At 49.3% G+C, this 13446-nt stretch overlaps 1 protein-coding gene across 1 annotated transcript; it reads left to right on the top strand.

Annotated features, from left to right (window-relative positions):
• The first annotated feature begins 313 nt into the window (after positions 1 to 313).
• Positions 314 to 12095, top strand: CLDN1 (claudin 1). Its single transcript, XM_075031630.1, has 4 exons — positions 314 to 594; positions 8771 to 8935; positions 9418 to 9502; positions 10024 to 12095. Exons 1-4 carry the CDS (start codon positions 372 to 374, stop codon positions 10184 to 10186), a joined length of 636 nt encoding a protein of 211 aa, XP_074887731.1. The 5' UTR covers positions 314 to 371; the 3' UTR covers positions 10187 to 12095.
• The last annotated feature ends 1351 nt before the right edge of the window (positions 12096 to 13446 follow it).

Below are 13446 nucleotides of genomic sequence, written 5' to 3'. Positions count from 1 at the left end.
GCGATGTCGACATCACCCCCGATGCTGCGCCCCGGGAGGAAGGAAGGAAGGAAGGAAGGACGGGGTGGGGGACGGACGGACGGGCCAGCATCAGCGAGGGCTGCTCCCCCCGCTTCCCCGCAGGAGGAAGGCGAGTGGGGGGCGAGGGGGGGGGGGGGGGGCCGCGTCCCACGGCGCGGAAAAGCCCGCGGGGGCGTGGCGGGGGCGTGGCCGGCAGGGGGCGCCCTCGGGGCGGCTTGAAAAGGGGCGCGGGGCGGCGCGCGGGCGGCAGTGCGGTGCGCGGGGCTGCTCGCGCTCTCCCGCTTCTTTTCCCCCCCCCCCACCCCCTCCCCTCGCAGCTCAACCCGCCGCCGGGCCGGCTCCGCGCAGACATGGCCAGCGGGGGCCTGCAGCTCCTGGGCTTCGTGCTGGCCTTCCTGGGCTGGATCGGTATCATCATCAGCACCGCCATGCCCCAGTGGAAGATGGCATCCTACGCGGGGGATAACATCGTGACGGCCCAGGCGCTCTACGAGGGGCTGTGGATGTCGTGCGCCATGCAGAGCACGGGGCAGATCCAGTGCAAGGTGTTCGACTCGCTGCTCAAACTGGAGGGTAAGTTGGGGCTGGGGGATGCGGGGTGTTGGGATGTTCGTCCCGTCGGGGTCACCCCCTGCGCCTCACTGCCTGTCCCGGCGGGGCTGAGGGTACCGGTCCCGCAGGGTCATAGACCAGCACGCTGGTGCCGGGTCGTGTCGGGGCTCGGGCTGAAGTGCTGGGACCGGGGGTGTTAGTCCTGTCGCCCCCCCACCCGCCTCGCCCAGCGCCTGTCCCGCTGGGGGTGCCGGTGCCGTGGGGTCTCAAGGTCTCTGTCCCGCCGGAGCCACGCCGCCTGTCCCTTCGAGGGTGAAGGTGCAGGGCTCGGGGTCACCCATCGTCCCGTCGGGGCTCAGGTGTCCTTTTGGGGGTCCCGCGGTGGCGTTCCCCCGCCGGGGCTGAGGGTCGCTCCCCCGGTGACTGTCCTTCGGGCCAGCCGGGGCTCACCCCCGCGGGGGGACCGCCTCTCCGGGCGGGGGGGCTCGGCGGGGCAGTACCCGGGGGGGAGATGGAGCCGTCCCGCAGCCCTTGACCCCACGGCGGCTGCCCGTACCCCCCCAAAAAACGTCGCGGGAGGGGAAGGGTCAGATGATCCACTTGTGTTCAGGAAAGCGCGGTGATTGCGAGCAAGAGGTTTTGGCTGTAGAAGTTCAGAGGGGGGCTGCCTTCGTGGGGCACGGCTCAGCAGGAGGCGAAGTTCATCGGCGGTGCTGAAGTGGTCTTTTCGAGCACGGATCCTTTTTTGCCTTTGACTGTTTTGGTCTTTTGTTCTCTGGGAAAGTCGCTTCTACTCCCGCGGGGCTTTTAAGCAAAGGGCTGGCAGGTGAGCTGGACTGTAGCCCAGGTACCGCTGCCCGGAGTTTTTAGGGAGACCAGGACATCAAGGTAATCTCTAGGTCTCTTATCTTGTCCTGGGATGGCAAAACCATCTCAGGCATGCAGGATCTGCAGCCTGGCTTGCTGGGGTGTCACTCGGGGCCGTCACACGGAGCTGGAGCCCCAGTGAGGGCTGTTTCTAGGGCGTTGGAGCATGTAACTTATGCTGACACCTAAAGGGTTAAAAAAATCATCCCTTCTCAAGATCCCTCCCTTCATCCCGAGTTCAGTAGTGTCCTCGAACACCTTCATCCCTCTCCCTCCCTAATTAATAAAATAATAATTGCCACCTTGGTCACCTTCTCTTTCCCAACGGAACGAGCAGGTAATTCCACACAAACCGGGGGCCATTGGGAGTATCCCCGCCTTAGATTGCCACCAACCCTTCCTGTGTGTCACGTAGCGAAGCCGGACACCCCAGACCCCACCTTCATCGCTAGCCCACATCAATCACTCTTCCTCCCTTGCCCCGAACGCCCGTGGACCCTAGAGCTGGCAGAGGAGCGCGGTGCACCCACTAGCACTAACAGGGTGCAAGGTTGTGGATGATCAGGGCTGGGCTAAGCACACAGGCTGGGGTGGTTTGAGTAGTAATTATGTATAAGCTCAGCTTCAAGCCTCTTATCTCGCACTGGGGGTGGGGGGGGTGAAGATGCCGGCAGCGTTGAGGAATCTCCAGCCAACCCCCTGGGTGGGTTGCGAAAGGTAAACTTGCCTCGGGGGCTTGTGTGTGGCTGCAGCCCATTGTGCTGGAAATGAGACCTGCCCGCAGAATCAGCTGCGGAGCCTGGCTTCAACAGACTCCTAAAAACCTGCCTCGGGACCTCCAGACCTGGCCCATTCATGGCTGAGCGCTGAAAACCGGCTGCTCCCCTCACCTTTGTCCGGCAAACAATAAGGGCTCTTCTCTTCCAGGGCTACGGGGGAGGGAGGTGTGAGGTGCCAGGGACCGAAGCTGAGCTGTTAGTGGCCTTTTGTGCTCCTACAGAGCCCCTCGCCCTGCAGGGCACGCTTGCTTGAAAATTCCCAGGAAGCCCAAGAAATACAGAAATCGCAGGGGATGTTTTCCTCGTTGGGCAAGTCAGTGAGGGCTGGCTGAAGGAATCCTCGCTCTTTCAGTACCCAAGCTCGCTTACGTTGCCCCTTTCCCGCTTGAAAGTGGATCACGCCTAGGGACATACACGTTCTCTGCTGTTTTCCCCGCCTGGTCTCCCTTCAGGATCTTAGTAGGCTTGGGCAGGGACCGGCAGTGCTGCTGTGGGTGGAGGTGTGAAAAAAAAACCCCATTTATACCCCATTCAGCAGCCGCACCCTGGGACAGGCACAGCTGGGCGGTAAGAGTTTCCTTACTGCATTCATTTATGTCGGGGTGAAGGTGGTACAGCTATGTGGGCAGAAAAACTTCTCCTGCCTGGCCACGCTTTCCTGCCAGAGTTTCGTATGCCCTGAATGCTCTGAGCCACGTGTCAGAGCCTCATGCACAGATGGGAGAGGCTCAGATCTGTAATTACCTTGTCCCTATAGAAAGGACTGAGCCTCCTCGCACCTGTAGTAATTCATGGTTGTGGGAATGTCAGAAAGCTTTGCCAGCAAGCTTTTGCATATCTGTAGCTATTGCCATTCTTCTAGACGTGTCAGTGTTTGGCTGCTTGGACTGATGCTGCGTTTCGAAGATGGGATTGGTACAAGCTGATAAGCACTGGTAGCCAACCGAGGGGCCTCCAGTTTCCCGTGTGGCCACGCTGCTGGAGTGCACCCATGCTGGCACTTCTCCCGCAGCTGCGTTCAGCTGAGGGCTTATGTCAGTGCTCCTATTCAAGCGATAGAAAGGCTGCGTTTTGCGTTTTGCTGGCTTACGTGAAAAGCAGTGCGTGGCCACATGCAGACATAGAGGCAACAAAAGCCACCCTTGCAACAAGGCTTTGTTGAACAGCCTCAGCATTGTTCTTGTAGCCCTCCAGCATCGTCCATGGAGCTTAGCTGAGCTTTGTGCTCCTCCGGGGTCTCAGGGCGATGGCCTCAGACAGGAGCCAGAAGGGCTCCTGGTACCTGTCTCTCTGCAAGCTTTCAGGCCCACCTAACCATACTCACGTTCAGAACAGAGGTTGTTCTGGGTCCTGTCTAGGCTGTTTTAGCTGAAGATACTCATCACTCTGTTTGGTTTTGCTGGGAGAGGTTCTGTGCTTGAGACAAGCTGAGACTCATCTATCACCAAACCTAGTACATCCACAATGAGCCTTTGTGCCCGAGCCCAGAAAATAAACAAGGGTTTGGATGCCCTCTGGGTCAAACAGCACCACTGAAATGTGAAATCTTCCCTCCTACATCTTTAGAACCCTGGCTGAGCCTGTTCCAGGAGCTGGGGAAGGAGATGGGTGGGGGAAGGAAGGGTTCACGCTTAGGTTACTCCTGCTCTGTCATGATGGTGGGGGATTTGGGAGGGTGGCCCAGGGAGGGACAAAGCTATAGTACAAGGGACAAATGTGTCCAAATAGTTCATCACCTCTCCGTCTTTGGATCTGGAGTAAGCTGGTAGAACCTGCTGGTATCTGTGTTTTTCATGTGGGTTAAGGGTTAATTTTCTCCCATATTTCTCAATCCCTGTTCCTTCCTCATGAAAAATCATGATGGAGTGATAAAACAGTCTCACTTGTGCCATGCTTTGAGAAGGTAGAGAGTTACTTGGAATGCCACCGAGGCTGTTCCTGTGCTGTGCCGTGTTGTGTCTGCAAGAGGGGATGGGAGTCTGTTGCAATACACTGGCTTTATTGCTCTACAAGCAGCTTCTAAGCAGCTTTAGTAGCTAGTGTTACTATGTGTTACTAAATCTCTTGGTAAGGGAATTTCCAGGCCTCGTGGGAAAACAGGCTGCCCAGGTCTCCTCTGACCAGGAATCTGGAAATGGTGGTACCGTGTGTTGCCTGTCTTACCAGCAAGCTTCCTCTGCTGTTCGGGTGACTGCAGGAGGGCATTGAACCTTATTTGCTTTGTGGTAGGCAGAGTACAAGGCCACCTACTAAACTCGCCTCTTTTGCACTGGACATGCAGTGAGGACTTCCCAGCCTTCCCATTTTAGCAAGAAACATGACCCTGTCTGAGTCTGCCTTCTGCCCAGATTCCTCTGTACAAGTCTTCTAGACTGTGGGGAGGTGCTTTGAAGGAGTCCATCCAGACTACCTGATGGTGACGGGTGTGCAGGGTCTTTTCAGGGGCTGGTAAGGGGATTGAAAGCCTCCAAGCCATTAGCAGGGTCCAGCCAGAATGACTGCAAAGGGGGAGATGTTGGCTGGCTACCTCTGAAGCTGGTTTTGCTTGCTCCGATCTTCATTCCCTTGCCTGCTGCACAAAGTAACTTTCACATGCTGGCAGGGCAGGACAGCAGGATCTTGGATCCCACTGCTTTCAGGAGATTCAGCGTTTGTGAAACTCCAGTGGCAAGGCTTGGAAGGCTGCTGATTTCTCTTGGAGGTGGTCAGTGTAACATGCTTCCTACGCTACAGGGGTACTTGTAACTCCTGGGGAGCTTCCCGGGTAGAGATTAGAGGGAGCAGCGCAGCATCTGTTTCGCCTGTATTCCGTCATCACTTGATTGCATGGAGGCCCATGGGAAGGGAAGGAAAACTCCATAATTTAAATACAAACAAGGCAGTCAATGAGCATCTTTATCAGACAATAATCTGCACACAGCGCCATTAGAGCAATTTGGCATTACAAACAGGCATTACAAAAATCCCATGGCACTTTCTCAACAGCTTTTCTATGATGTAGATGACATAAATGGAATAAATAAGGAATTGTGATGACAGAAAAACCTCAAACATATGCTGGTGAAGTCCTATTTTTTGATAACTAAGCGATTGCCAGCAATTACTTCTGTGTTGGGTAACGATACTGGTGGGAAGGAGAAAGTCTTGTGTAGGCTTCTGATAAACTGCATCATGTAGTCTGTGTCCAAACCCACTAACAGTAAGTCAGAATTGTTTGTTAGCATGTTTTTAAAAAAGTGGGTTTCATTATGCAAAACGCATGTGAGCTGCTGTGCCATCTTTGTGGATTTACACAGGATTTTATGGCTTGCAGAATTCACTTTTTCTATTAACCATCTTCAGTAGTTTTTAAGTCTCTGTTCTTCAGTACTTGCTGCTTTCTTGCTATAGAAGCTTTTCAGGCTGGGTCTCTCATTACTAATCAGCAATAAAAGGGCTTGGCTTCCAGGTCAATAGTGGTTTATATTGACAAAATACTGTTGCCATCTGACAGCTGTTGTTTGGTGCCAGGCCAGTTTGTTTTTCCTTGTACAGGACTGTTTTTCCCCAAGGTCTCCTGAGACTGGCCGGGCTTTCTGACAGCCTGGTGTATCTTGTGGGAGGCTACAAGCATTGGGCTACCTGTTTCCTGTTGGCGAGACAGTTGCAGCAGCAAGGAGTGTGGGGGAAATCCAGTTTCTAATATGATAAAAGTTGTAAAGTTAAATTGCTGTAGAGTACTTATACTTTTTTATTGGTAGCCAGTCCTGTTTAGCAGGTTAAGACAATATTATACTTATTTCACTTGGGATTTTTTAAAGCACCTGAAAAGGCCCATGCGAACAACAGAACTATTATTAAACTAGCTTTCTCAGCCTCTGGATGTGTAGCTTTCATTGACAACATGGTTGTTAATGTGTACATAATAACTAATAGCTTGTATGATGATTAACCGCAGTCAATGTACTGCACACATTGCAAAAGTGGTAGGAAGACAAAAGCGCTGTCTCCCAGTGTGTACTATGAGCACAGGGCAGCCAGGCTGGGCAGAGGGGGAGGATGGTTGGCTAACAGAGTCATGTCACACTAAAACTTCTTGGGATAAAAAAAATGGACAGTCTCTTCTGCAAATGCTCCAACCTGTTTTTCTGTCCTACTGCAAGCTTTGTACATGCTTAGAGCCCTGCGTAAGGGAGGGGGTGAGAACACCAGAAGTCCCTCCAGGGTCTGCTGCTGAAAGCAGGCAGCCCTGGGAAATACTCACAATGCTGCTTTTTGTTCAGCTGCTTCTGCAAAGCTGTCATGGCATGCATCCAGTTAATACTTGTACATCTTGAGATTTTAGCAGGTTTCATAGTTAGGTCTTCTAAGGTCATAGAAACTTTTTCAAGCATCTTCCTGTGTTTGTCCCTTAGTACCACGTTTGAAGGTGAGAGGTCTCTTCCCACCCTTATAACTAGTTTTCTAGTTGAGATAACATTTCCTATTTTCAGCTTCATGAAAGAACTCTTTCAAAACCCTCTTCTGCAGCAAGACTAAGCCCAACTTACTGTAGACTCAATGAAACAGATTTGGTACCTCTGCAGAAAATGTCCTTTCCCACGCAAAGTATGAACTAGTGTTCAGCCATTGGCCTCTCCAGAGCTGCTGCTGTAACGCGCAATTTAGTCTTAAATGTATGGCAGTTGAATTGTTGCCGTAACCTGCCAGCTGAAGTCTTTCTGAAAACTGCCGTAACTTTTGTAAACTAGAAATTATATTTTGTATGCAATCTCTGACGTTGGAGATAAATCTCTTAAAAATGTGTTTGGGTAATGCAGTTGTGATTTATGCTAAACTGATAAATGGCTTTGCAAATGGGTTTCTGCAATCGATGCAGCAGATGGGTTTTGATTAACACCTGGGTGGTGCAGAGGTGTGTCACTTTTCCCCTTTGAAGGAAGTGAGATGACATTTAGCCAAGCTGATTGTGGGATTTTTCCCAAGAAAGCCAAGACTCTTCTTAAGAAAGTGTGTCACTTCCTATTGCTCTGAATATTACCTTTTTATTGCATTGTTTTTAAGTGGTTTCATAGTTATTTACAGAACAATAAGGTGGTGTGCGTAGAGGCAGATATGGATCTGTTTTAAAGCAGTACTAGAGCCTGATAGCCTGTTGTTGGTGTGGGTCACAAGAATTTTAAGAAGCTGTAGAGGATAGGTGTGCGGCTGTGCTACCCTCCTGGCCGGTATCAGATTTGAACTCCTCTCTGTGTTTCAGGTTGAGCCAAAGAGCCTGTTATTGTAGCACAGACTCTGCTGGGTTCTCCGTACCAGTGCTGACTGATGAGTTTGCAGGTGCTCGGTTGTAGGCTTAAATCTCGCAGCTGCAGTTGTCCAAGCTTGAAGTGCTTTGCAGAGCTCTAGCAGAATGCAGCCAGTGTGCTTTCTGAGGGGTGAGCTCCAGGCTTGGGAACAGATTCTGGTGATACTTTGCTAAAACTGTACATGTGTCACTGCTAGATAACCTTCTGTGTCAAGGGACACTTTTGCCTTGGTTACAGCATGCTCCTGGGAGCTTGTTCCCTTGATTAACCAGCCGTTTGTTCCCAGATATTAACAGGACTGTATATTAAAATCCATGCTGTTCAAACAAACCTGACTTGCCAGGCAATAAAGCTCAGGCTCTTATTTCACTGCTATTCAGGTGTTTTGTCACCTGATTTTTTTCAGTAATGACTTTATTTATATAATTTTCTTTTTCCACTGGTATCAAGAAAATCTGAATTCAGTAGCCCATGTACTTAGGGTTAGTGTGTCTATGCTTTCAGATGAATCAACAGAAAACCAAATCTTGGATAAAGTACGTTGAGGCTGTCTGCTGACAACCCAGGCGAATACAACCCTTGGCTGCAGGAAGCATTACCCCCTGCTCCAATTCTTCAAAAGTGCAAGAGGCTCTTAAAACATTTGAATATCTTTTGAGTCTAATAAGCTAAATATTTTTTTGGTATAAAAACAACCCCTATTTTTCACTTGGCTAGGAAAATCCTGTTTCTGTTGCAATTGTATTCTTGCACCCTCAGGGACTCTCAAACTGAGGATTTAACACAAAATATTTAAATCAGCACTGAAGTATTTGTATAAAAGACAGGTTTTGGAAGTGTTGAGCAATAAAGGGGCCTTGCTGTCTGCTGTAGGACTATTCATATGTATGGCACTATTCATATTAAAACATGTGCCTAAATGCTTTGTCAAGGTAGAGCCTAAATCTGAATACTTCTTTTGATAAACAGATAAGTCCTTCTAACTGGGATTCAAATGATCAAGGAACAAAAGATGTCTGAGGGCAATTCCCAGGTCATTTCCTGCAAAAAGCTGCATGCCCTTGTTTTGCCACGCATTTTAGAAGAGGCTGAGTCCTCTGATCCTGATGCATCACAGTCTCTGGGAGCTTAAAGCTAAAAAAGAATGTCTTGGTTGTATTCTGTGTAAGAGGGGTAGAGTATTTTGACACATGATTACTGAGCCCAGTAATTTGAATTTGTATCTCGAGTTTTCTTTGTGGTAACTCAAATCCTAATGTCTTTTAGGCAGTCTGCAGGCCACTCGGGCTTTGATGGTGGCTGCAATACTCCTGGGCCTTGTCGCTGTATTTGTTTCTGTGACTGGCATGAAATGCATGAAGTGCATGGAAGATGACCAGGTGAAGAAAATGCGGATGGCTGTCTTCGGTGGGGTCATCTTCATCACTGCAGGTTGGTAACATACAGATGTGTTTAGTGTTAAATGTGCCATTTCCTAAACGGCATTTATCCCGCATAGGGTGCCAGAGGACAGGGGAGGGCTTGCTGTCATTGCTGCAAGAGCATTTTGGGCTAGGAATTCCCTAGCAGACTTTGGCACAGTAGCTGCTGACTATCCGAGGCATCATATGGGTCTCTTGGCACTAGTGTTATATTTTCTATATGGACTGCATGCCTTTTGTCTCTGTTAGCAGAGCTGAGTTTGACTTGTACATCCTGCTTCAGTGAAAGGCTATCAGCAGTCCTGCTTTTGCTGCAGTGTAACTGTGGGTGACCTCAAATCCTTTCTTAATTTTTCTCCCAACCAGCACTAACAGCTCAGAACTTCCCAGGGTAGCAGCAGCTCAGCATTGTTCCGGATGCTGCTTCTGTTACACTTATTTTTGCAGTGATTTTATTGATTGTTTCTTCCATTGTGTTCCCTTCGTGTACAGGTTTGGCAGCGCTGGTGGCCACATCGTGGTTTGGCAACAGAGTGGCTCGGGCCTTTTATGACCCTTTCACCCCCGTCAATGCCAGGTACTCACCCATTTGATATAACACTATAGTATAGCATGACAAATGCTCACAGGGCTTAGTTTTGAGTAGCAGTGGCTCAAAACAAAGAAGGGAATTTCCTGAGCTAGCTGGGTTGGCTTCAAGCTGTGCAGAAAGAGCATTAGGACCAGATCTCATCATCCATGTGGCTCCATAAGTCTTGGCTTTGTTTTAAGGCAGCATCACTGCCAGAGCCCTAACTGCTGTGACTTCTGCAATTTTCCTCCGCTAGATGCTTACGGCCTGGTTTGCACAGACAGAGCTTGGCTCTGCTGCAGCTGCGCAGGGTGGGCTAACAGGGTGAACTAACCCAGTGTACAAAGCTCTGGGTTTTGAGGGTCACCCGGGTCTTGGGCTGCTCCAAACTGCTGCCTTGCAGGAAGCCACTTCCACCCCTAATTAATATCCCAATTTCAGCTCTCTTCTGCTTTGTGTGAACATGCTAACACTGTCATCCAGAGGCACTACTTGCAGTATTCACTTTCTTCCTTCTTTCTCCCCAGATACGAGTTTGGATCAGCTCTATTCATAGGCTGGGCAGCCGCTTCTCTGGCCATGCTGGGGGGAGCCTTCCTCTGCTGCTCCTGTCCACGGAGAGAAACTTCGTATCCACCCACCCGAGGCTATCCAAAAAATGCCCCCTCCACAGGGAAGGATTATGTATAATGAAACAAAGAAGAGGAGCCACCAGCACTGGTAGTGAAAGCATTTTGGAGAGGACGCTACAATGCCACTGTCCTGAGCAGAGTTCAGACTCTAGGTTCTGCCTTCCTCTTCTCCCAAAAATGTGTATATTTTTGTAATCCTCTTTGCTACTGGACATCTCCTTTCTCTCCCAGCCCGTGGAGGAAGGCTAGCCTAGGTTCATAGGTATTGCCACTGGAAAGATGAAACCTCCAAGCTTGGGTTAAGTTTAGTATTTGGGAGTAAAAGGGAAAATGATACTGTTTTTTAGATGGATGTTGGTGCTTTTTTTTTAGTTGTTTTTTAAAAAAATAGATGGTAACAATTCAGTCCCATATCCCATTAAGTTAGAGCCCAGTGTGGTGTGTGTAGACATTAAAGGAACATATATTATATACAAAGTGATGAAACCAATATCTTAAGGGGAAACATAATTTTAGGGAAAAGATTTTACATGTAGGAATGTTTGAGGAGATGTAAAATGCTCTTGTACTGTCTTGTTGGCATCTTCAGCACCCTCCTTTCTGTGCAGATTGGCATGGCAAATGGTCAGACACAATTAAATTGCTGTGACTTAAATTGAAATCCGTAACTGTCCATGCATGTGCTGTTGGCCAAGAGAAGATGCAGCGTAAGGTGGCTCGGCTTAACTGTGTGTCATCACTCTTTTGACAAGATCTTGTAAGTTGATTGTGTCTGAGCAAAAGGCTGCAAAAATTGTGACTACAGAGATTAGCAGACTCCCAAAGCAGCTGCAGGTTTCCCTGGTGCTGGGGAAGAGCTAAAGAAAAACGACTGCCTTCTGTTTTCACTGGGTGTCTCTGGTGCGGCTCTTGCTGCTGTTCCTTAGACACCAAGTGCTGCCAGTGCTTGTTTCTCTGTGTTCCCACCCTAGTACCTAACTGAGCTTGAAGCTTTATCCCCTTGTGTGCGTTACAGGCCACCTTTTAACAAACACTCTCCTTAAGTCTTTCTCATTTGGCCTTAGCTACTGATCTTGGTTTGCCTTATGCAGCTAAATGTGTTAAACCAAACTGAATGCACTGCTGCTCCCTGATGTTTCCCCAAGGATACCTCACAATCTGCCTTTTGATCCTGTCTCTTTTTTCTTGTAAACACTTTTCAGCGATGATATGAAGGCAAATTCCAAGGAAACTGACCCAAAGGTTATGGCATTTTCTTTTAATCCAAGCTCACCAAAGAGGAAAAAACTAGCATTTTAAAGATAAAGCCATCTTTGCATATTAAGTCATACCTTTTTAAAAAAAAAATGCAGCTTATGAAAGGTTCCCACCCCTTCCTCTGAAACACCCAGTCAGCCACTTAGTGTTTGACTAACACTGGCTGAGGTTGACAGGAGTGAAGTCTCGTAATTCCTAGAAGGATGGTACCAGTTCTCCAAAGCTCAACCTTGCTTTTTCTACGGAAGGAAACTGGTTGCTTCTGACCTGGCTTTATAATTGTGTATGTGTTCAGAGGCATCAGATTTCTTGATTTCCTTCTGTAGATGGGGAGAGCCTCTGGGGCTGAGCTATGTACAACCATGGCATTGGTGGTTTGTATAAGCCTTGCACCTCTGTTTGACCTGACTCTGCAACATAAAGTTACTAAAAGAAACCAACCAGAGCATTTGCTTCGGGCTTGAGTTGATGTTGGCCTGTACTTGGAGCTGGGTCATGTGGCTTCCACTACTCCACGGGGAATTGCCTGTGCACAGCAGCTGCCTCGTGAGACCTCGTCTTAGGAGGTGGCGGCTCAGGTCACATTAAAGAGCTGCTGAAGTCTGTGCTTTTGTATTTGCATTAACCCTGAGCCAGGGAGCAGACGCTTATATTGGGAACTTGTATAAAGTGTTTAAACAATTTCAATAAATGGACTTTTTTAAGGAAAATCGGCCTGCATTACTTCATTTCTTGTTTTTGAGCAGAACTTGGACAGTGTGCGTGGAGGAGAAGAGGGGGCTTGGGCTTTTGGGAGCCTGCCTGCTAGCATGGAGCTTGTTTAGCTGTGTGTATCTGTAGCAGACATAGGTGGGGACAGATCTTCTGCGGTGAGTCAGGCGGTTGTGGCCTCTGGCAGAAACTCACCCAGTAATCTGCTACGATTGCAGCCCAGGAACCAGAAGGTCTGCTCCTCGCAAGGCAGGCTGCACCCTGGGTGGAGCAGGAAGGGGCCGGGGGAGGGCGGACGGCTCCCTTGCAGGGGAGTGGGAGCTGCAGGAATGGGGAAGGGATGGGGTGTGGAGCCAGGGTGCTCCTGGGAGAGATGCTCTGTGTTTCAGCCGTGCTTTGCTCTCTGTAGCTTTATCCGGGGCACGGTATGTGCAGGCTGTGGCTATCTGCATGAGATGCTCTGCCTGCAGAGCAGGAAGAGACCTGCTGATCTATATGTGTCTCTTAAACTCTTATGTATAGTTGCTTGATGTTCCTGGGTTAACAGGATCATGAAGAGATGGGCCCTGGGAGGATCCATCTCACTCTAAAGCCTCTGTGGGAGGTTATTGTGCTTCTCCCGGCTGTAACAATGAACACAACTGGTCAGGTGTACTTTTTTTTGCATACCAGGTAGAGAATGGTTCCAGCTGGGGATGGTATCTTTGAACCTGCACTGATGCCTCCCCAGGGCAGCAAGGCTCTATCCCCCATGTCCCTGCCTGGCCTAGAAAACTTTTCCATTCACCAGGGCTCTTGTGTTCATCCCTTTCATATTTTCAAGTACCTCTGATGAGAGGTGAACTTTTATTTATAATATTAAGGTCAGTCAAGGAGCTGCCTCCTCTATTCCCTCTCTCTCCAAGGGCTGTTTGCTTTTGTAATTACAAACAAAAGGAATAGAGCTAATTAGGCCTTGTAAAGCTGGCAGAGCAGAACAGCCAGGCATGTGGCTGGCTGAGTGAGCTTGCAGTGCCTGGAGCAGACTGGTTGCCTGGCATAGTTTGGGGTCTATGGTCATTCTTATTCCAACCTGTCAATTAGTCAAGGATTTCCATTGAGATTAATTTTTTCCCATGTTTTTGTGCTCACTCCCTCTCCAAGGACTTTTGCAAGTTCCACGCTGAAGTCTCCTGAGCAGAAGTAAGGTCCTGGGCAGAAAAACAGGGAAGGGTAGCAATCCCACCTGTAAAACAGTCAGTAGCACTTCTCGGCTGCTGGCAAAAATAGGCCACTGTAGGAGACACAGATCTGTGTGTGAGACCGGCACAGAAGAAACAGCCAGAGGCTACCTTGTTTGTTTCCTGTACA

The sequence above is a fragment of the Buteo buteo genome, chromosome 7 (genome assembly GCF_964188355.1).
Source record: "Buteo buteo chromosome 7, bButBut1.hap1.1, whole genome shotgun sequence".
Taxonomy (NCBI): Eukaryota; Metazoa; Chordata; class Aves; order Accipitriformes; family Accipitridae; genus Buteo; species Buteo buteo.
Note: the sequence above shows the minus strand (reverse complement) of the source record. Positions and strands in the feature narration are given on the sequence as shown.

Excerpts from the sequence above, each read along its gene's own strand:
- CLDN1 (XM_075031630.1), top strand. The coding sequence starts at position 372 with ATGGCCAGCGGGGGCCTGCAGCTCCTGGGCTTCGTGCTGGCCTTCCTG. Across the intron at positions 595-8,770 it reads CTCGCTGCTCAAACTGGAGG|GCAGTCTGCAGGCCACTCGG; the intron begins GTAAGTTGGGGC and ends AATGTCTTTTAG. Across the intron at positions 8,936-9,417 it reads GGTCATCTTCATCACTGCAG|GTTTGGCAGCGCTGGTGGCC; the intron begins GTTGGTAACATA and ends CTTCGTGTACAG.